We start from the raw sequence: 23,893 nt of genomic DNA on the forward strand, positions 1-23,893 counted from the left end.
TGGTGTCCTCCATGACCACTTCACACACCCCTGCTGACAGACTTCTCTCACCAGCCTTCCTCTACATAACCATCCTCCTGCTTATGGACTTCCATCTTCAATTATCTTAGCACTCTTCAGTCCCCACAGTAATCTCTCCACAGTCATCACTATGCATCCTTCTTCAACCCCATTATATTCCCAATTTCTATATATCATATTGCCTCCTAAACCTGCTTCACAGCCCTGCCACCCCATCTCAAATGGGGTTGCTGACAGAGTCAGCAGAACCATCCTTTCTGACAGCCAGTAGTAAAACCTAGGGACATATTACAATTTTTTTTGCATGGGTATACTTCTCCCACACATACTGCCCACTTTCATACCATCTGCACTCCTCTCTTAGACATGCTGCCTGCTTTCATACCCTCCACCCTATTCTCCTGCACCTGCTGCTCACTGTCATACCCTCTTCTCTGTTCTCTTGCACACACTATTTATTGCCATACACTTGCACTCCTCTCCTACACATACTGCACACTGTCATACCCTCTGCACTTATCTCCTACACATACTACCCACCACCATACCCTCCATATTCCTCTCCTACACATACAACCCACTACCATACCATCTGCACTCCTCTCCTACACATACTATCCACCACCATACCCTCTGTACTCCTCTCTTACACATACTACCCACCATAATACCATCTGCTGTTCTCATTACACATATTTCCCACCGCCATACCCTCCACACCCCTCCCCTATGAATCTTACCCACTAAAACATTCAAAATTATATAGACTATCCCTAACATTGAGTGTTTATATGTTTAATCCTACTACCAGTGTCTTACTGTTGTTTTAGTTTACCGTTGTATTTTTTTAGCCCCATAATTACAGCTCTCTTACTGTATATATGTTTAATGAATGCATGGTAAAAGGTTAATGATATGACGTTTGCAAAACCACACCCATTTTAAATACCACACCCCTAATTAAAGTACATTCTTTGCCTATAATGGCTTGCTGAAGAAAAAAAGATGAAAAAGTGTCCTTGGAGTTTATTTGAAAATGTTGGCAACTATGTTGTCATCAGTGATATTATGATCCTTATTCAATGTCCTTGATAGGGTTCCTGGTCTATAGCCCACCCACACACCTAAGGCTAACCATGGTAGTTTGAACAGCACCAGTATTTGGTACATATTTTAAAAATGGGCAAAATGTAAATTTTTTAGTCATAATTCACTCCCACTTATCAGACTGCAGTAAAATAAAATATCTTGTATGGGGCTATTACATAGTATAATTGTCCCATTGTCATTGCTTTTTGCAATCGCTTTTGATTTGACAATGGCAGAAACTTGGCTACATCTGTGTATGTCTTGTAACTCTGGTCATAATAAAGATATAATTCTACAGTTTTTTTCATGCAAAAATTGGACATATAACTAAAGTTATTTTTTCCAAATATGTTAAATACTGAATATAGAAAAGAGGGGCACTGAAATAAATATGTTTAACGGCATTCCCCGCCAATACAATTTCTTATAAGTGTTTGTTGTTTACAGACATAGTAAAAATAGCTGCCCTTTAACAACATGAAGAGCGACATACAAAAGCAAAGAAGCTGTTGCAGAATTTCCTTCTAAGAATTAACCTGCCTTTTTGTCTAATGATGGAAACCCAAAGTTATCAGCTAAGACAAAAAGCATTATTATGGCCCCAGAATAACTGACATGTCATTAAACTGCTCCTTATTGGCTAATTTGCAGGCTGATTAATTGCAATAAAAATAGCTACTTTCTTCTGTAAAGGACTTTAATTTTGTGGCTACCACTGACACACAAATGGCTAATTGAAGTAGACAGTAGTGTTCAGGTCTAAGACAATGACAACTGCAGTATAACATCAAGCTGTTACCTATTGCCCTGTGCAATATTATCTCTTCAAGCAGCCATTGTATAGAAATGCACACTCTAATATTGTTTACACATTAAAGAGAAGAAAATCATTGGTGCATCACATGCAGTCAATTAGGATTGTCTATGTAAGCATCTACACCACAGTTTATTTTGGAAACTTCTGCTTAGTTTATTTTCTAGTTTGGTTTAGGTATACTGTATATGGTAAAACTCCACAAAAACTTCTGCACTTATTGTATAAATCAAAGAAAAATATAAGTAAATAGCATGCGCCTCCTTTCATTGGAAAAGCAGCACACTAAACAAGTATTTGAACACAGAAACACTCCAATATCTAAATAATAAAACAAATAGGTGTGCTGTCCCTTTAAATGACAAATACAATAAAGTGCAGCAAACATGAATGTGCTATATTGTCAAACTACAATAAAGTGCATCTACAATAAATTGCATCACACATGGGTGTGCAATATTGTCAAAATTACAACATCAAAATATACTATGAATAAAAAGTCCAAAAACAGTCTGTTTCATGAAAAAACAGAATACATGACTCCTGCTGTCAATTAGCACCCATTTCAGTGAAAACCACTGCCAGTGGTTGACATCAAGCTCAGTGCACCATCACCACAAATAAGTGCACATCATCTGTTTACCAGAGCCAAAGACCCGTTAAAAGTATGAGGTCATAAACCCCTATACTTGGGAATCCTACCACTTCTCCAAAATTCAATAATAAAGCTGCTCTCAGCCGCTCAACAAATCACAATGGTGGCAATAAGTAATGCAATTTAAATAAGAGATAAAGCATACTATAGTGCATTACCCTTTGCAAACCATCCTTAGTAGGCAGGCACTTACAAACAAGTGTACTAAGTACAGCATTTCAGTAAAAGTTGTATGCAGCTCTGACCCATGATGAAGTTACTGCCAAAAGCTCTGCAGTGAGGGGAAAATGTTATATGGTAAAGCTGTATTTACTGGATAAAATATTTTTATGGATTTTATTTGGTGAAAATCTTATGTTTGTTGGAGATCTTTTTTGTAACAGTTAAGATGGACCACCACTCCTTACCTATTATAACCCCTTTATAAAGGGTGTATGTTAAAGGAAAGATATACTCTTTATTAAATGTTTTAAATGCACATATAAAAGGGATAAATTAAGGTAAAAATAAACAACACATCAATTATTTTTTGAATTCCTCATTTTTATGTATGGCGAGTGATTATGAGGGCCGCCATATTTGTAATACCTTCTTCAGCTCTGTGTATACAAAGGAGCATGGGGGAGCTCTTCTCCATAATGGGCATGGTATTAACATAGCTCCAGATGATCCACATTGGCTCACAATTGATATGATCCAAAAATATTTAAACAGTATAAAGGTGAATAAAGGACCTGGACTGGTAATCATACACCCACAGGTCCTTAAAGAATTGAGCTCTGTCATTTCAAAGCCATTGTTTCTAATTTTTAGGGACTCTTTAATGACTGGCCTAGTACCACTGGATTGGCAAAAGGCCAATGTGGTGCCAATATTTAAAAAAGAAAATAATATAAGTGGTGAAGCGCTCAACTTAAATAATCAAAAAAACTAGTGCATTAACCCCATATGTAAATATTACATCCCTGGTGATATAATGATAAACAAATAATACCTCGTAAGCTATGAAAATATACAAATATTAATAAATAAAAAACTAGTGCAATATCCTCATATATGCATAATATATCCCTGGTGGTGTAGTGATGAACGACTAATATCTCTTAAACTGTGCAAAAGTGATACTTAAATACAATTAATTGAACCAATTTGAATAAAGTATTAATTACAATAAATTAGATAGTGATGCCACACTGTGCAAAAACATAGGAAAGTGTTCAAATAATGTCACTCCATGCTGCAATAGTGCTCTTCGTGAAAATCTTGACGTGACTCCCCTCAATAATAGCCAAAATGCCCCCTCACCTTCCACATTCGACCCTTGCGGGTCACAGAGCTTTTTATATATATATATATATATCTCTGCCAGATATTATTCTCCTCCACTGCCTCCACAGTGAATAATATCTGGCAGAGATATATATATATATAAAAAGCTCTGTGACCCGCAAGGGTCGAATGTGGAAGGTGAGGGGGCATTTTGGCTATTATTGAGGGGAGTCACGTCAAGATTTTCACTAAGAGCACTATTGCAGCATGGAGTGACATTATTTGAACACTTTCCTATGTTTTTGCACAGTGTGGCATCACTATCTAATTTATTGTAATTAATACTTTATTCAAATTGGTTCAATTAATTGTATTTAAGTATCACTTTTGCACAGTTTAAGAGATATTAGTCGTTCATCACTACACCACCAGGGATATATTATGCATATATGAGGATATTGCACTAGTTTTTTATTTATTATTATTTGTATATTTTCATAGCTTACGAGGTATTATTTGTTTATCATTATATCACCAGGGATGTAATATTTACATATGGGGTTAATGCACTAGTTTTTTTGATTATTTAAGTTGAGCGCTTCACCACTTATATTATTTTGTTTCACATATCTTGCGGTATAGAGAATAGGTGATAGCAGCTTACTCACTAGGTTCTGTGGAGCGCAGGGGGATTTCTGTATATGTATAAATATTTAAAAAAGGGTCAAAATCTTTACCAAGTAATTATAGACATGTTAGTTTAACTTCTATAGTTGGGAAGATACTGGAGAGTTTAATAAAAGACCACATAGATGAGTTCTTGCTGAAAAAAATATTTTAACCATTAGCCGCCCGGCCAATGGCCGTTTGGCGGCTTGAAATGTGCTCCTGTATTCCGGGTGCACGCCATTTGGCGTGCTCCCGCACATGCGCGGTTTGCGCGGTTGCAGAGCGACGCAGCAGTGCGATCTGTCACCGCCCGTGCACCTCGGACACGGCCGATGACAGATCCGAGTACCGGCTCCCGTTGCCGGTACCATGTGACCTGCTGTGACCAATCACAGCAGGTCACATGACAGTTGTATACAATGGATGGCTTCATTCATGATGCCATCCATTGTATACTAGTGCCTAGCTGTGAATGGTCATGTGGACCAAATCACAGCTAAGCACAAAAAAAAAAAAAAAAAAAAAAAAAGCTGAATGAATCGATTTCATTCAGGTAAATGCTTGCTTATAGCAAAGTAATTCTTTGCTATAAGCAAATTGTGTAAAAAAAAAAAAAAAAAAAAAAATACTGATCACTTCCCCAAAGTAGTACAGTGTTACTATGGTAACATTGTACTATTTTGGTCATAGTAAAATATGAAAAAAAATCTTAAAAAAATAAAAAAAAATGTAATAAAAAATTAAATATAATAAAAAAATAAAAAAAAATATATTTTTTTTTTTCATACTGTCACCAGTCAGTGTCGCTGTTCACCGCCATGCCAGTTATATGATGACGCTGTACTGCACTGGTGACAGTATGTAAAAAAAAAAATAGTGAAAATTATTTTTTTAATTTTTTAATTTTCCGAAAAATTATGACAAAAAAATACAACTTCAAAAAACTCACCATGCCTCTTATGAAGTACGTCGGACTGTCTACTCTGCAAAAAGGGGTCATTTGGGGGATATCTGTACTGTTCTGACATTCTTGGACCTCAAGATATTAGATTGGCTGTCAGTACTTCAAGATTGATCAATATTCAGATCTATACCATAGTTTGTGAACTCTATAACTTTCCTACAAACTAAAAAATACATCCTAATTTGGGTTATTTTCACCAAAGACATGTAGCAGAATACATCTCGGCCTAAATTTATGAAGAACAATTATTTATTTGTAAACTTTTATAACAGAAACAAAGAAAAATGTGTTTTTTTTTCAAAATTTTTGGACTTTTTTTGTTAATTTAGCAAAAAATAAAAACCCCAGCGGTGATTAAATACCACCAAAAGAAAGCTCTAGTTGTGTGAAGAAAATGATAAAATTTTAGTTTGGGTACAATGTTGTATGACCGCGCAATTGTCATTCAAAGTGTGAGAGCGCTGAAACCTGAAAAATGGCCTGGGCAGGAAGGTGTAAAATTGCACGGTATTGAAACGGTTAAGCAACAGACAGCATGGATTCATGAAAGGCAGAAGTTGTCAAACAAATCTGATTTCTTTTTATGAGGGGGTGAGCAAAACCTTGGACAGAGGAGTGGTGGTGGTATACTTGGATTTTGCATAAGTGTTTGACACAGTTCCCTACACACGGCTAATGTGTAAGGTAAAGTCTACGGGCTTGGAAAAATCTGTATGTAAATGGACAGAAAACTGGCTAAAAGATCGTATTCAAAAAGTAGAGGTTAATGATTCATACTCTGAATGGTCTGGGATCATCAGTGGTGTACCTCAGGGTTCAGTGTTGGGACCCTTACTTTTTCATATATTTATACATGATATAGGGTCTGGGATTAAAAATACTGTTTCAGTCTTTGCAGATGACACCAAGCTGTGCAGTGAAATACCGTCCTTACAGGATGTCTCCAACTTACAAGCTGACCTCAATGCACTGTTTAATTGGGCAACTATGTGGCAAATGAGGTTTAATGTTGATAAATGTAAGGTGTTGCACTTGGGGGCTAAGAATATGCATGCATCATACATACTAGGGGGGGTACAACTGGGGGAATCAATGGTGGAGAAGGATCTGGGAGTTCTGGTAGATCACAAGCTTAATAATGCCATGCAATGCCAAGCTGCGGTTTCTAAAGCGAACAAACTCCTTTCTTGTATTAAAAGAGGTATAGACTCTAGAGAGAGATATATCATATTACCCCTGTACAAATCATTAGTAATACCTCATCTGGAATATGCAGTTCAGTTTTGGCCACCAATTCACAAAAAGAACATTGGGGAACTGGAGAAAGTACAGAGAAGGGCAACTAAACTGATAAGAGGCATGGAGGAGATCAGCTATGAGGAAAGATTACAGGAACTGAATTTATTCTCTCTTGAAAAGAGGAGATTAAAGGGGGATATGATCAACATGTATAAATACATCAGTGGTTCATATAGTGAACTCGGTGTAGAGCTATTCACCCTGAGGTCATCACAGAGGACAAGGTGGCACTCTTTACATCTGGAGGAAAAGAAATTTAATCTCCAAACACAGAAAGGTTTCTTCACAGTGAGAGCTGTGAAAATGTGGAATAGACTCTCTCAAGCGTTTGTTCTGTCCAGCTCAGTGGATTGCTTCAAAAAAGACCTGGATTGTTTCTTGGATACACAGAATATAACTGGATACTAACATTTATAGGTAAAGTTGATCCAGGGACTATCCAATTTCTTCTCGGTGGATCAGGAAGGAATTCTTTTCCCTGCAGGAGCAAATTGGATTGTGCTTTGCTGGGTTTTTTTTTACTTCTTCTGGATCAACTGTGGGTATATGATTATAACTTTTTTTTTCTATGGTTGAACTGGATGGATTTTTGTCTTTTTTCAGCCAGACTAACTATGTAACTATGTAGCTCATACCTAAACTGTTATAACAGATTTAGCCTTCAGGCCATGACTCAGGTAATGCCTTCAATTTAATCTTTCAATTCTTCTAAACGCATAAAGCTGCAGAAGGGGGGCTCTTCTGTGATACTGCTTCAAGGGGTCCAGAACAAAGGGGTTTTTGTTTAAAGTTGTTAAAAAGTAGTTAAAAAATGTAATGTCAAATAATGTCTAAAAGGTTATGATTTGTCTAAATTGTTTTATCTTATTTTTTTAAACACATTCTCCTTTACCCACTACTTCCATTCAATTTGTCTTCTTTGTTTGCCTCCCCAGCATTCAGCCTTAGTTTTATTGTCTCCACTGTCATGACATGATGAGTAATTAGTCCTATGAGAGATACAGTACATACGTAATATATATATGGTTATAACAGCTACCAAATAAAGGTGCTAATTATTTTCAATATTTGAAAAAGCAAATCATTTACTGCATATCACTGAAACTTGATGTATCACATGTGCGTATTTAATTTTGCACTAATAGCTTATTTGTATGCTTATTAGCATGCTTGCTAGGAAGTTTAATTCACAAATCAGTTATTTTACTAATGAGGATTTTTTTATTTGCCCTATATGAAAGAACTGAGAACCCTTGTGCTTACAAGCAAACATGTGAATATGAGGACAGTATTGAGAATCGTCATTTTAAGAATATAGCTCATATGGGAAATAACTTTCAAACCATTGATATATTGTTGAAAAACAAATGTTAGCAGTGGAAATAAAATCCAGAAAATAATACATCTGTATAATAAACAAAAAACACTCTAATTGCTACACATTAGAACGTGATGCATGAAATATACTTTAACGATAGGTATAAAATCAAATGCATCTTCTATTTAATTATCTTCATTGTTTAAAGAGACAGCTTTCTATCTGTGTCTTAAAACAATTAATTAACTATATTAAATCATGTTTTATTTCTCTCTAAAATACAATGAAAAATACAGCTATTAAATAGCATGTTATTTTATGCCACATAAAAGATGACTAAACCACTATTTGTATACAATATAGCAAAGCAAGTATTTAAACTGTTTAACATTTGTTTGTACCTTCTTTAAGCAATGTTTTTAGTAATGTACTTTTATGACTTGTCTGATGCTAAAAGTATATTGAGCATGACCCATTTGGCCATACTTCTCTTTCTGTTCTAGTTGCCTATGCTGCAAGGCTGTAGACCAATGGCCATACATGTGGAATTTTAAAACTAATTTGCAGACAATCAACCTGTGCTTTTGGCTTAACTAACCACCCTGTCCACATGAAAAAAATATATTATACAAAAAAGGTAGAATCTAGGTCATACAAGGACCATGTTTGTGGTGACCTATTAAAGCACAAAGTCTCTGTTGTGAGTGCTAGATAATAAGCTACTAGTGAGGTAACATCCTTGACACATCATTCTTATTTCTAGGGAAGCTTCAGACTGTTCAATTGACAGCTAATAGAATCCGGCACAGGAAAAGAAGAAGGAGGGCACTAAATAGTATTGTTGTTATTATGTGTCATGAAACCGCTGTTTATTTTCAGCATACTAGAACACTAATTGATATAGGATACTTTCTTTGCAAGTCATTTTTTCTTATTGAATTACATTAACTCCTTCACGCCTAAGGGTAAAACAAATCTAAATGCCTAAGCACAATTTTGCAATGTTGACATGTGTTAGTAAAACCATACATATCATAACAACTACTTTGTGCATCCAGGTGAATTATTCTGTGTTTTATTCAGGACAAATTGGGCTTTCATTTGTTGGTAAATGGTAATGGATATCTCTTGATTTTTTTTTTATTATCAAAGGAAAACTGGCCCAAAATAGCAAAAAACATTTTTTGTTTTATTTAGCTGTGTGTTTCTTGTTACTACCATAGCCTACCACCACAAAACAACCCAAAATAAATTCTCCAGCTCTTGACGATCGCAGCGATACCATATATGTGTATGTTATTTGTTGTTTGTACCCGTAGTACAGCCCAGAAACAATAGTGCTCATTTTGTTTTTGTCTTTTTTAACCTAAAACACACTGACACATTTTTTTTTAAATCCTGACCTTTGACCCTGACCTTGACCCAAACACTTACCCTGGCACTGAACTAGATCAAACCTTGCTCTAGGTATTTTTTCTTTATTTTTTAATATTTATATATTTATTGATCTCTTTTTTTTCACAAACATTTTTTTTCCCTCTATGCCTGGAGTTAGAGATACAATGCATCTCTCTCCTCCATTCATAGAGAGAAAATAAAAAACAAGGGGGCCAGGCTGTACAGTGACTGATCACTGTGATAACCATTCAGAGGCAATCACAGCAATCATGTGACCCGGAATCAGGAGTCTCGGGCCCCGATCGTTAGGAAAGGACCCGGTGCTCTCAGTGACACCGCGGTCTTTGTGCTGGTAGCGCTCCGTGCGGCACGCTCCCAGCAGAAAGGCAGGTACGCAAATATGCGGCCCCACGGAAAAAAGCCCGGTTCTGTGAAGCCGCATATTTGTGTTACATCGGCGTCAAGGGGTTAAGATCTGCTGACTTCCATCATCCAATCATGTTCCAGCAAAAATATGTTTGTTTTCTATTTTTCTTGCACATGATTGGGTTGTTTCTTGCAAAGGGAATTTTCACCGCATTCACTAAGCTAAGGGAAAACATCACAACGTGAAATCTCCCTGGAAAAGTGAACAGTCTTTTTGCTTTTAGTAAATCAACTTAATAGATTATTTATAAAGCAGTAAATGCAACTTTTACCAAACACTTTCTGGTGGAGCATTTTCCTGGTCCATGTGTTTTAAATGACAGTGATTGATTCTTCACTAGAGAATGTTTAGTGAAAGATACATTCGCTGCTTTATTGTGTGATAATTTTCTAGTGATTATTATTTGAGGAAAGTCATTTTACCACAGAAGAATTTATAATACAATTAAATGAGGATTTCATCCTTTATTTATCTCCCTTAGGTTTCTTTTTAAACTAATCTGTGCATTTATATTTCACGGAGTTTGGATTTTTTTTTCATGAATAATTAAATTCTGAATAATTTTACAAAGTAAATGGGGGCTATTGACTCATTCCCAGAAGAAGACTTCATTTTAGTCTTATTAAATGTGGTTATATGCTTCTTTTATGCATTCCAGTAACTGAAACTAAGCTTTGCCGTATTTCTAGCATACAAATGGGGTGTTCCTCTTTTTCAGTTCTTGTACAAAACAGAATGGGAGAAAACAACTGAAGCTTAAAAGCAAGAAACCTGGTTTCCTGTGTAAAGCTCAGGGTTTGGGACAAGCAAAAAAGAAGACTTGGGATTTATTTCCAATAACATTGATTCTGGTATTAAAATGACTATGACATAATATATAAACATATAAAAAAATATTTTCCCCCTGATATTATTCAGAAGAAAACCTGACCACTCTGCCTATTTTGAAATAGTAGGTTATTTTTCAATACCATATGGCTGTTTTATTGGTCAGATTAAAGGCCCATTCAGAGTATGCATTGCATTAACACATTTTGAGTGAGCTAACAGTGCACCGCAATGCACAAAAATGTTCTGACTCCTTTTTCTTTTTAATACAGCAAATAACAACGCAAGCTTTGTGGTGTGCTTCAGTGTTGGTGCATTGTATGCTTCTGTAATAGTGCATTGTAATACCTTTCAAAATTAGTGGTACCACTAGCACAGTAAAACCTGTATTTTAACACACAATGCTATACAAAGAAGTAAATGGGCAACAGCTCCATTTTTTTCTCTAGTTTGTATTAAGAAATTCTTCTGTCTGCATAGGTAGATCTGTCAGAGTAGTGGAAGTTAGAGACATGGGAACTGCAATGTTGTTGCCAGCCTTAAAATTATATTGTCAGAGCAACTCATGCAGTTTTTTTGGTGTGCAGGACCAAAGATTGACAGGTAAATGAGTCCTGGGTATAAACCCTTCCTCACATTTTCACTCTTGTTGCTGGATGATTGCAAAGCAATCCATTTAAACAAGGAACCTCCTACAACCTTATGTCTGTTAAGGTTTGATAGGGTTGGGTTGTAGGTTTTAAGTTGATGGAACATTTACTTTACAAAGTTTTTGAAAGCTTACAGTGCTTGGAATAACTACAAGAGTTTACCTATATAGTCAGACTTTGAAGTGCTAATATTTAACATCTGTCAAACCATGAAAGAAATTGTAACAGCAGTGGAATATAATTGATTTATCTTCTGAAATAGTTCCTTTACAAATGCAGCACTGAACAATGCATATGGATCATAAGTATGTTTGTGTTCAGTTTATTTTCTGAATAAATACATAATTGTAAAGGTTATTGTGACTACATTTTATTAGTTAAAAAAAGGACCAGTCAGGTTGTTTAACCTAATTATTTATATGTGTTTTACTGTATAAAATGTCAGATATATTCTTTCAGTAGGTAAAACAGATAATAACATGTAAAGGAGATTGCCAGTCAGTTACAAAAAACAGGCATATTCAATTTGTGATGAGAGCTCCTCTGTAAATATCTTTCTCACCCAACATACCATGGCTACTACCACATGCAATATTCTCCTCTCCTGACTCTGTTACCACAGAGGAGGTTTCTACTTATTTTATTGAAGCCCTTCTAAACACCTTACCCTCAACCCTGTTCCCTCACAACTACTACAGTTACACACTTACTTTATCCTATTCTCTCTAACTCACATATTCAACCTTTCACTCTCTTTTAGCTTCTTCCACACCACTCTGAAACATGCAATAGTCATCCCCATACTCAAAAAGCACACACTGGAGCCCACCAGTTTGAATAACTTAAGACCCATCACCTTGCTATCTCCAAACTCCTGGAACATCTTTTCTACAGCTATTTTAACTGTTTCCACATTGATAACCTTTCTGACTTCTGTCTGCAACACACCACTGAAACTGTTCTTCTCACTAATGACTTACTAACTGCTAAAGCCACTGAACACTACTACATACTCATACTCTTAGACCTTTCTGCTGCCTTTGAAACAGTGGACCACCCACCCCTCTTTAAAAAAAACATTTGGCCTCCAAGACTCGGCTCTTTTGTGGTTCACCTCCTACCTACTCTCAGCACACCTTCAGTGTCACATACAACTCTATCTATTCAGCTCCTCTTCCTTATTTTTTATGACTCATCCAAGGCTCTGTCTGGTATACAGTTTGTAGAACCTAGGGAGGAAGAGTATATAGTAAATAGGCAGGGACTGAGGACATTTTAGGTCTGTAATAGATTTTAGGGGGGAGATCCATGCAAAAATGAAAAAAAAGCATGAGATCCACATCAGACCCATATTCCAGCATGTGGCTTGGAAGGACAGGAAAGGGGAAGAGGATCATGTAGCCCCCCTCCAGAATCATACCAGGCCAAATGCCCTCAACATAGGGGTTCCTTGCCAGGGGGGACAATTTGCAAAGCACTATGCCCCTATATTGATGAACCTTGGCTCAAAGGTAGTGGGGTCTGCAAGTGTGGGATTTTTTGGAATCTGAGGGCCATTTTAAAAATAAGGGGACACCCAGATACCAGCCTCCTTGTGAATAAGAAAGGGGTGCATACCCCTACTTATTGTTAAAAAAGTAAAGTGCTGATAAAAACAAAGGCACAATCCAGAGATGTAGATCTAAGTCAAACATCATGCTCCACTGAATGACAGCTATTATAAATAGAAGTAAGGAGTCTCCTGGGAGACATCATTTATCATATACTGTATGTACATATATAGTCAATTACATCATCGGACTTACAGGAGACCCCACCTTTTGTATAAAACAGCTGTCCACTTGCCCTATCATTCAGTGTAAGGCAAGTGAATGATGTAGATGTACCTCGGTGGGTGGTGTTTTGTTTTTTTATTTGTCCATCAATCAGTGTCAGGTACAATGATTGACATGGATCTACATTGTGAGACTTTTTTTTATCTTAAAGGACTTTAAGAAAAACAGGTTTTTTTACACTCATTTGTGAATGAGTACTCATTCAGATGGTGGGCAGGTGTCTGAGTGATCCCTTATTGTTAAAGGGGGCTTGCAGAACCCAATAATTCCCCACCCCACAGAAACCCCACATCCATGGGTCAGGGTTGTGCCTCTTGTCCTCACCAACACGTAGACAAGGTGCTTTGCAGGAGGGGGGGTGTCCCTGGCAAGGTAACTCTCCTTATTGAGGATCATGTGGTTTGATATGGTTCAGTAGGGGAAGGCTTGTGCTTGCTTCCCCCCTTTCTTGGCCAGCTAGGCTGTATGTTCGGACTAAGGGTTTTTTTTTGGGGGGGGGGTGCACACAGAATCCCTTAAAATCTATGCCAGACTGAAATGGTCTAGAATGGATATTAGGGGGGAAATCTGTGGATTTTTTAAATTCTTACTGTAGGATTTACTACCCCAAAAGTGACATTTACAAAGAAAAAATGTAGTACAGTTTAAATTGCTGGCAAACTACATTTCATTGCTGACTTCTATAAAAAAAAAAAAAAATACACAGACCCATCCAAAGGTCCCCCAAAATGAAGCCAGCAATACAATTTTTCTTATTAGTCCCGAGACATTTTGACAGATTCAGCTCCCATGACCTCCGTGGGATTTGGCTTTAGTAACCCAACTTTGAAGTTTACCTAACCTTGCTCAAATCAAAACTAGGGCAGTTTGGCTCATCCTTAATTGTTACCTAATATTTATACACTTTCAGTTTCTAACAGATGTTTTCTGTAACCACTTGAATAAGGAAATCTTTAATACTAAGGTAAAAATGGCCAGTATGGTACTTTAAATCATTTGTTCAGATTTTATTGAAGCTTAGATTCTTAAAAAAATTTTAATAGTGTCAGTCTATTAACTCTATGACAAATTTCTAAACAATTTATACATTTTTAAGTATGTATAAGGCTTTAATTTGATAAGCTGTTTTAACATATTTCTCTCTCTGTTTCTTATTATAAGTTGACAAATGGACAAAGATAAAATATACTGTAAGCGTATCTTACCATAACAGTATTAAACATAGAAATACTATTGTTTTCAGGTTGATGTGTCCTCTGCAAGCTGTAAGATTTGAAATAAATCTGACAGCTTGTGCGTGATCACAATTACATAGATGTGATCACGTGGTCAGAAACCAACACTGCTTTGTTTCAGAGCTGTCAGACAGAGCATTGACTCACAGCTCACATTGTGCTCCTGTGCATGCTACTAACTATCAGACAGGGAATGTAGATTGATGTTCTATTGATTTTGAACATCATATTGAGGAAGTGAAAGAAAAGGCTGTCATACATTGGTTAGATCACAATCATCCATGTTTATTTTAGAAACTGTCCACAGATCTTTACAATTCACCCTGATTGGATGAAACACATGCAAGGGGTTCCTAGGGCAGGGACTGCCAATGCCATGTCTGTGGACAGTTTCTATAAGAAAGATGGATGTAGGTGATCTATCCAGTATGCTGCAACCTTTTCTTTCACTTCTCTTTTAGAGAGTGTTGATGGCTCAGCCTGCTTCCTGCACCTCAAGTTCAATTGGCACCAAGGAGCAAGAGCTAATCATGCTTAGGAACATTAACCTCCCTGGCGGTATGATTATTTCAGATTTTTGGTGCTGAAAGCGGTACCATTTTTTTGCATGGAAATATGTATTTTTTTTATTGTAGGCTGTAATTTTTAGGAAAAACTCACTGAAATCTGTCCGAACAAGAGTCTAGTAAACATCCCGGGTATGATAAAATTTGAAACACAAAATCATAAATTATAATTTAATAAATAATCATAAAAATAATATAAAAATAATAAAAAATTTAATTCAATATTATAATCAAACCAAAAACACTGAAATGTGAAATAGAGCGCCAAGTTCGCACATTGCTGAGCTCAGTCGCAAAATCGTTTTCAGTGTCTGATGACGAATTTCCCCCACGAATCATTATCACTCAATTCTGTAAGTGGTTCTGATTTACTATCGCTGTTCTCTAGCTGATCTAAACCGCTGTTGACCTAAAGGGACACTTTTTGGACGCCATGGACGTTTCTCAGTTTCCAGGCAGAAAGAACAGACAAAATGCAGGCAGGGCACAGGACAAAGCACTCGGGACAAAATGTATGTGAAATAAGTTGAAACAGCAATGTTTTACTGTGTAAAATGAAAAAAAAAAAAAATGACATTTTTTAAAATTTTTAAATTTCCCGCCGCCGGAGGCGGCGGCGCCCGTACGTCCCGACGTCACAGGGACAGGACACAGAAGCCGGATGCCGGCATCAGCCGGAGGAGATGGCCGGGGACTCTGCAGGGGACACATCGTGGGAGCGCAGGGTAAGGTAAGTGAAGAACACATGCCGGAGCAGCGCCGTATGGTATTCCCGAGTGTAGCTCGGGGTTACCGCTTTTGGTACTGAAATGTTACCCCGAGCTACACTCGGGAATACCGCCAGGGAGGTTAATCTACACTCTACACCTGGAATGGGTTAAATTATACATATTCTCAAAGCTATGGTATGAATAAATAAATAAATTGTTCTAGAAGGGCTGAAACAATCTGATCTCCCTTTGAATAGAGATCATATATGATTAGGCTTTTGTTTATGCTAGAATCACTGAAGGGACCCTGGACCATGTTTTTCCCAGAATATGTGAATATTTTAGCTCATCTGTTACTATTTGTTAATCACAGCAAGAGTGTGTGCATACATTTACATCAGCCTTTGAGTATAGTAAATTACAGTATCCTATTTAAACATGTTTATCGCCTAAACCACTCTACCCACAATGTTATTGTGCATTTTGTTATAAAGCCTCATTTCAGTCTTTGAAATAGACATTCCATTCATTTTCATGGGTATCTAAATGTCCTTCTGCGGTCCAGTATGGCCAGGTTCAGAGTTATTCTTAGGGCTCTCAGTAAGCAACAGTTAATAACAGACCTTGTCTGAAACTCCACTGTCTTCCTCTGAAGTTCCAATCTATGTAAAGATATTTTTGATGATGGGTGTGACTGTTACCCAGTTTAGAAAGCAACATTTAGCGATAAAAGGCATTTAATGCATTTATAAGAAAACAATATACACAAATCATAGCATGCATGGATATAGGATTATAAAAAGGTAAAGAGGTGAAAAAGATTTCAGTGAGGCTTTTTCTCAAAACATCTGGTTTTATCAGCTAACATACTGTGTGTAATCGATAAGTGTCTCTTGATTTAAAAATTACATTTTCTATTTTTAGGTTAACTGGGATGAACCTGCCCTCTCCGGTCATAAGTAATAAAAATTGGCTTCGTCTTCATTTTACTTCAGACAGTAACCACAGGAGGAAAGGCTTCAATGCCCAGTTTCAAGGTACAGAACAGCACCTATCATTCTATCATCTTGCTTTTTTTAAAAAATACACAATTTTAAATGTTTTTTCTAGGCGCTTTTTTGCCTTTGAAAAAAGAAAGCTAATGAGGTTTTATACTTACCTGTTTAGTAAACAGTGCTCTTTAAGAGCTCCAGGTACTGTTACTATCCATCGCTTCCTGGTGTGACAGATAGTGTGTCCCTTAATGTGTGCTGTGGTTTTTCCCATTGACTTCTAAGTTGCTATTGTGTCCTGTAGTGATGTAGGGCTTGGCAGGAAGAATCACAGTTCCCAGTAGGGAACATGCTATGCAACCCAATCAGAAATGTCAAATATTGATGGTGTCTTGAATTCTTCAAAAGAACAAAGTTTTAACAAACTACCCATGATTATAAGACTTCTTCTTTCTTCTTTGACTTTCAGTTTTTTTCAGTGGCAACAAGTGGACTTTAAATGAATTCATTTTTAAAATCAAAATAAGATAATATCATTGCATTTTTACTGAGTATAAAAGAAAAAAAATATTTTATTAAAATATAGTCAACACTACACAAACACGTTTCTATCCCAAAACAGAAAAAAGTTTTATCGCTTTTTTGATGCTTGCATTAGAGGTAATTTCTACCTAAAACAGAAATTATGGAAATGTTGGTGGATTGAATTAATCTCTACTTCTTGGAAGAAAGTAGATTACTTCTCTGAAGTTCTTGGTTTCTAACCACACTACTGTTTCTTTAACGGCCTACAGTGGGGTATCATTCTCTTTAATACATTTATCACACTTTCCAATAAACTGACAATGTAGTGATTACTGGAAGATAGCTAAGTGATTCAAGCCATAAACATCAACCCAATCTTCAGCTTTGTTTGCTTTGTTGTGTGAACTTGTCCTTAAAAATTACATAGTCAAAAGAGTGACATTCAGTTTTTAGTAAATCTGCTCTCTCTAGCTTGATAAAAGCTTGTCAGATCTCTACAAGTATATTTTGCATACTGTTTCATTGTTGCATTATGTAAAAAAATACATCCATTGTTGTAAATAATTTTTACTAATACAAAAGAAAAATACAAATATTTCACTTTTATTTCTTAACCAAGTTGCCAGCTTCTGTGTTAAAATACAATAAAATGAAGTTATATTCTGAAAGTTGTGTACTTTTTTTTTTAAAGATAAAACTCTGGACAAAGAACATCCCCCAGGGTACTCATTACGAGATTCTAATGTATTGTTTCCATTTGGGATTAGCCTTAGCATTTTTTCTGGAAGCCAATACATTTGCTGCTGTTCACATTTCTTCATCATTTTATAGTATTACTATTTGGTTATATGGAAAAGCCAAATTATAGACTGTAGTAGTCTAAACTCATTTCAACATTTACACGTTACTACTAATAATGATTCTGGTACCACTAGTTCTAATTTTCTCCATTATAATTGTTGTGCAAGCATTCCTCTTCTTGGATCTAAGACTAAAAATAGACTACATGCTTGCAGCAGTCAGAGGTGCTGCACTAGTTCCCTAATCAGCTGTTTGTCTCATTTTCTATATTCTACTTTTCGTTTTCTCAGGAAAAAACACTCCAATAGCAACTCAGTTCGTATGATGATAGCAAGGTCAAAACCTAAAGTGCTTACAATTCCCCAAAGTACTGTATGTCTATTCGTTTACAGAAACAAATGTAAACGTGAACACTTGAAATTCGTGAATATACAGAAATGTTTAGTATACTGATTGAAATGTACTGGTACTGCTAGTTTTAAAGCTTACAATTAATGGATCTATTTATAAACCATTTGCTTTGTGAATGTCTCATCATTAACACAAATGTAACAAATAATACTTGTGAATATTTTGTCTTAAAAACATTCAACTATAAAAGTTATAGGGCAGGGGTGCTCAACCTTTTGAAGAGTGAGGGCCAATGATTTGGTAACCGGTCACGTGTCACAATGAAATTAAATGGTTCAGAATTTGATTTTTTTTATTTTAAATAGCATAATGAACATTTTCCTGCTGCAGATGCTGAATGCTGATGGGAGAGAGGAGGAGAAGCAAGCTTTCAGTGATTGCAGAAGGAAAATGTAGAGGATCTGTTCCTATATATGCTGCCCTTGTTGCCCCTCCTATACAAATTCAAAACAGAATAAGACTGGGAGACTGCATGGGCCCCCTGGAGCATGGGGCAGGATCGCCATTGCGACCCCTGATGCTACACAAATGGTTGGGGGCAGACTGACAACTCATGGGGCCCCTGTGTCCTCACCCAAACTCAAAAAAACCTATGAAAAAGGTGCCAGGGGCATCTCATGGGGCCCACTACTGACCCCAGGCCCTCAGGCAGTGCCCGAGTTTCCAAATGGTCAGTCCACCCCTGGTTGGGGGTGTGTGATAAATACATGTCTCAACTATGGGGTTTTACTGCTCTCAAACCACAAATGTAAATGAGGCCTTACTCTCCTGAGCATCCTATAAGGCTGCTTTCACACTGATGAGCTGCGGTTTACCTGCAACATGGGTGCAACACAGTGCACCTGCAGCTTTCCTGAAGTTTTAGCTGTGCTTTGCCATAGACGTCTATTATATCTTGCAGGTGTGGTGCACTTTCTGAAAGCACACCAAACCCGCATGATATAATAGACGTTTATGGGTCAGTGCAGCCAACCCGCAGGAAAGTGAAACGTGCACTGTTCTGCACTTTCAGATCAGTGTGAAAGCAACTTAATAACCCTTTTACAGTTGCTAATATGCCCATTGCTAAAGCGCAGTGTATGTGATGTTTAATCCACTGACTTTTTTAACTCTTCCAGCTTCTGCTGGCATCAATCTCTGTCTCCAGGCTGCTAAAAAGGTCTTAGGTGAAGTGCACTTGGTATCACTCCACCTGGGACAGGTGCCGGTGCTACAGAGAAAGCATCAACTCATATGGCTCCAGTTCCTTCCGCAGCTGCCTGCTTCCTCACCCACTGTGCTCTGATGCTCTGAGATGGCATGTCGACAAGCCTAGATTGCGATCAATGGGTTACTGACCTTGTGCATGCGCTTCCCTGGTTTGAGGTCGAGGGCCACATCAGAGGGATCCGAGGGCCACATGTTGCCAGCAGGCCACAGATTGAGCACCCCTGTTATAGGGAAATAATATGAAGAATGTAGCACTGTGACCACAGTTTATGGACCACAGTCTATGGAGATTTTTGTAAACAGACAAGGAAATGGACATTCAGCCAAATGAACCTCCAGCTGCAGTGAAGTGAAACATTTAGCAGCGGTATTATTACCACCGTTAAATGTGACAATTTCCTGTTCAGGGCACCTGGTAACTTAGCTGTCAGTTGGGCTTATGGACCAGCACATTGGAACAACTAGACATCTTAAGGTAAGGATGGCCAACTAGCGTGAATGGGCTGAATGTACATTTGGCCACAGGAGCATAAAGGAATAATTTGCATTACTCTGCTCAGTGTCCTAAAATGAGGAATAAACCCCTTATTTTTTTATCTATAATGGGAGTAAGACAAGCAAATGCCTTTTGTTTTAAGAAGCCTCTACTGTGATTATTATTAATTGCCTAATGTTTACATGTAATCACGTTAAAGCTCCATTTCTATCCAACTGCAAGAAATTCCCCATGCTTTCAGGTCAGTCTTTTTTAAGGTACCATGAGAGTTCTTAATGTAGAACACTCTGTTATAGAAATCTTATCACCCCTCCCTATCCTTGGCCCCTCGTTCCAGTAGGTGGTTACCCTAGTACTGAGGACTGGGGGGAGGAGAATGCAGAGCCAAATATCTAGGTGGCAATTTATTTAAAAAAAAGTTGCTTTTAATATGTTTCAACATTCGTGCAATTAATAATTCCTGTAATGTTTGCAATTTGTGTGTAATAGTTTCCTTGTTACCTTTCATTGGCTGATTGTAACAATCCATAACATTTAATCCTAGAAAAAAAAATCTGAAGAACATTCAACCATGAGAGTTATTAGGCTGAGAGATTTCAACCAGAAGGGGACATAATATGAGGAGGACTTCTACGCTGTGTACAGTCTATGAAGAATTTTGTGTGAATGTACAAACAAATGGGTGTCCGGCCAAATAAACGTCCAGCTGCACAGTGAAGTGAAACACATAGAAATGGTTTTCTTACCACTGCTAAATGTTTCACTTAACTCTGCAGCTGGCAGTTTATTTGGCTAAGCACCTGTTTTGTTTGTAGTATTACATGCTAGATGTGACAGCTGCCCCCTGGTTTTTAGGGTGTTGACACCCTCTGATGTCCTAAAAACCTGTGACTCATTCCTGCCCTGCACTTTCAACTGTCATCCAGGGATTAAGAACTGACAGGTGAATGTAAACAAACAACAGGGATAGCAGAAAACACAGTGAAAACAGTATGAGGTCCCCCCAAAACTCATACCACGTCCTTTAGGTCTGGTATGGGTTTTAAGAAAGACCCCATGAAAAAAAAACAAAAATTAAAATGGTTTGGGGTCCCCTGAAATTTTATAGTGGACCCTTTAAGTCTGGTATGCATTTTAAGGAGGAACCTCATGCAAAAAAAGAAAGAAAAGCATGTTTTCCCCTCAAAATTCATAGCAGGCCCTTATCCAAGCATGCAGCCTAGGGTGTTAGAAAAGGGGGAGGGTGGAACTGTGCAAAGCCGTTTGTCTCCAAGTCGATGAGGACAAAGGCCTCTTTCTAACAACTATGGCCCAGTGGTTGTGGGGGTCTGGAAGCAGAGGGCTTATCAGAATCTGGAAGCCCGCTATCAAAAAAGGGGGCCCCAGATACAGGCCCCCCAATGTGAATGAGTAAGGGGTACATAGTACCCTTAGTCATTTACAAAATAAGATGTACCCTAGAAATAAACCCACCCAAAAGTCCTGTTTATCTCTTAGCATTGAATGTTATGGGTTGTTACATTCATCATGCAAAAGGCAACAACGAAACTATTACAATCATATTGCAAACATTACAGGATTTTTTCATTAGGCTTTCATGATATTTATGACGTTCGTGACTTTTTTTTATAAATTGGCCCCCTAGAGTAAACCAGAAGTAACCAATGTTGGATATAAGTGACATTTAACAGCTTTAACAGAAGTAGAGATCTGCTTTAAAATGAAGATCCATGAGTAAATGTTTGTCAGAATTGTGACACATATCCTTTCCTGAGAATAAAACTGCCCCCATTTAGCTTTTGTACCTTTTTCTGACATATATTGTATATATTTGGGTGTTTGATAACATTAAATCTAAAGATGGTAATTTGTTTCTTATGACATATTTACAGTTAAAAAGGCAATTGAATTGAAATCTAGAGGAGTGAAGATGTTACCGAGCAAAGAAAGCAATCATAAGAATTCTGTCTGTAAGTAAAAATATTTTAGTATTATTCTATTTTATTAGCATGTATCTGTTTTATAAAGCATGTGTGAATCTCATTTCTTTACTGCATGCAGAGCATGAGTGATTTACATAGGACCAGAAACAATCTTAGAAGTGTGTCGTAGCTATAAAATACAATGAAGAATCATATTTGTTATTATTACAGTGTACCAGAAAATGTGAACAGTTGGTAACAGAGGTTGGAATGAGCTGCTGGTTTGGTATGAATTTTGCTTGTTCAGAGGTTTGGCAAATAGCCAAACTAAATTGGTGTTCAGTCAAGTTGATCTTCTGGCAGAAGCTAAAAGTGAAACCTTTAGCAGCAGTATTACTACTGCTACTAAATATGACAGATTCCTCCCAGGTTGTTTGTTAGGAAGCCTAAACAAACATGACTAAACCCTGCCTGATCCATATGGTCATATCCATATTTAGTCAATGATGTCACCCAGGTGACCCCGTCCCTTTGTTTACTTTTAGAGGCAGGGCCTCAGCAGGTATCATTTTGTGAGAATAAGTGATAGGAGCAGATCTTGCAATTGTAGACCTGATCCTGGTACCGTTTTTTAAAGCAGGTGATCAACTTTCCTTAAAAAGTAATCTGGGAGGCTTTCAAACCACCCAATTACTTTTACAATGCTGTGGAGCCTCCCATCCTCCCACTGCCTCAAGTTGCCATTCCTTGGTTTTTCCAAGTCCGCCGGGGACCAGGGTAAGCAGTCAGGTAGGCTACTCACAGAGGAGATGGAGGAACATCTATTCCTCAATCTCCTCTGTGACAAATGAAGCTGGAAGCAACAAGGATTTGTATTTGATCAGCTGCCTCACAGGGCAGATGAGACATTGAGGGTTAAATAAACCTCTGATTTCTCCCTAAAGAGTACCTGTAACCTGCCCAAAGCTATCTGAAGGGACTTGTTCACCTTTTGTGATAGAAACAAAGTGAAAAAATTGTATTTTCTAGAAAATACAGGTTTTAATATGTTTATGAAAAATGTAAAATTGTCCCAATAGACAAGCAGTTAAAATTCAAAACAGAACTTAATCAAATGTTTTGAAGTTGATTTAACAATAGCTGTCCAGTACATATCATGTTTTTGCTCTGTCTTTATTTGTTTACAACTACTTAGGAGGTGGGTATGCTTCTCAGATTTCACAGGGTTTTAATTCATCCTATCATAAACATTTGTCATTATTTAAATATTTGATTATTAATTATAAATGTAGAATTAACTGAAATGAAATGCCTTATATAATTTATGTTAAAATCCCTAAAAGTGATTAGTTAAATAAAACTTTTTTGGAGTTCTAAACAAGTTTGTTGATTCTATCCTGGGATACGCAACAGCCCATTAATGAGTTTAGATAATCTTTTATCAAATATATTATCATTTTGTTATGCCCAGTTATGCAGATTGTCTGCTTGTTATCATCCAAAACAATTTAGACATGGAGGGTTTGGACTTTGACCAGTACTAAGAAAAAGGCTGCCAATTTCTTCTCTCCAATGCTTAGCTAAATGACTACTGCCAAGGTTTGAATATAATTTTTGTCAATATAGGAAATATTAAAAAGTTGGCTGAGCTTTTAAGTGTTTGTGAGTTCAAAACATTAGGCTTATATATATAAACTGCAACAATTGCAAATTATGCTTTCTGTTTTCTCTACCAAATGGCCATTTTATGAACCTGTACCCAGTTTTTCAGCATGCTCTGTAGAGCCATC

General features: G+C 37.1%; 1 protein-coding gene across 1 annotated transcript in view; it reads left to right on the top strand.

Annotated features, from left to right (window-relative positions):
* The window catches only part of LOC149464866 (CUB and sushi domain-containing protein 1-like), a 1,089,704-nt gene that overhangs the window by 572,796 nt on the left and 493,015 nt on the right, over positions 1–23,893 (top strand). The window contains exons 8-9 of the mRNA XM_089673951.1: positions 16,672–16,784; positions 22,074–22,151. Coding sequence (XP_089530077.1) covers positions 16,672–16,784; positions 22,074–22,151 — 191 coding nt within the window. The remainder of the gene's footprint in view (positions 1–16,671; positions 16,785–22,073; positions 22,152–23,893) is intronic.

Source organism: Staurois parvus, unplaced genomic scaffold (genome assembly GCF_062004578.1).
Source record: "Staurois parvus isolate SC_StPar_1 unplaced genomic scaffold, SC_StPar_1.0 ptg000146l, whole genome shotgun sequence".
NCBI classification, from domain to species: Eukaryota; Metazoa; Chordata; class Amphibia; order Anura; family Ranidae; genus Staurois; species Staurois parvus.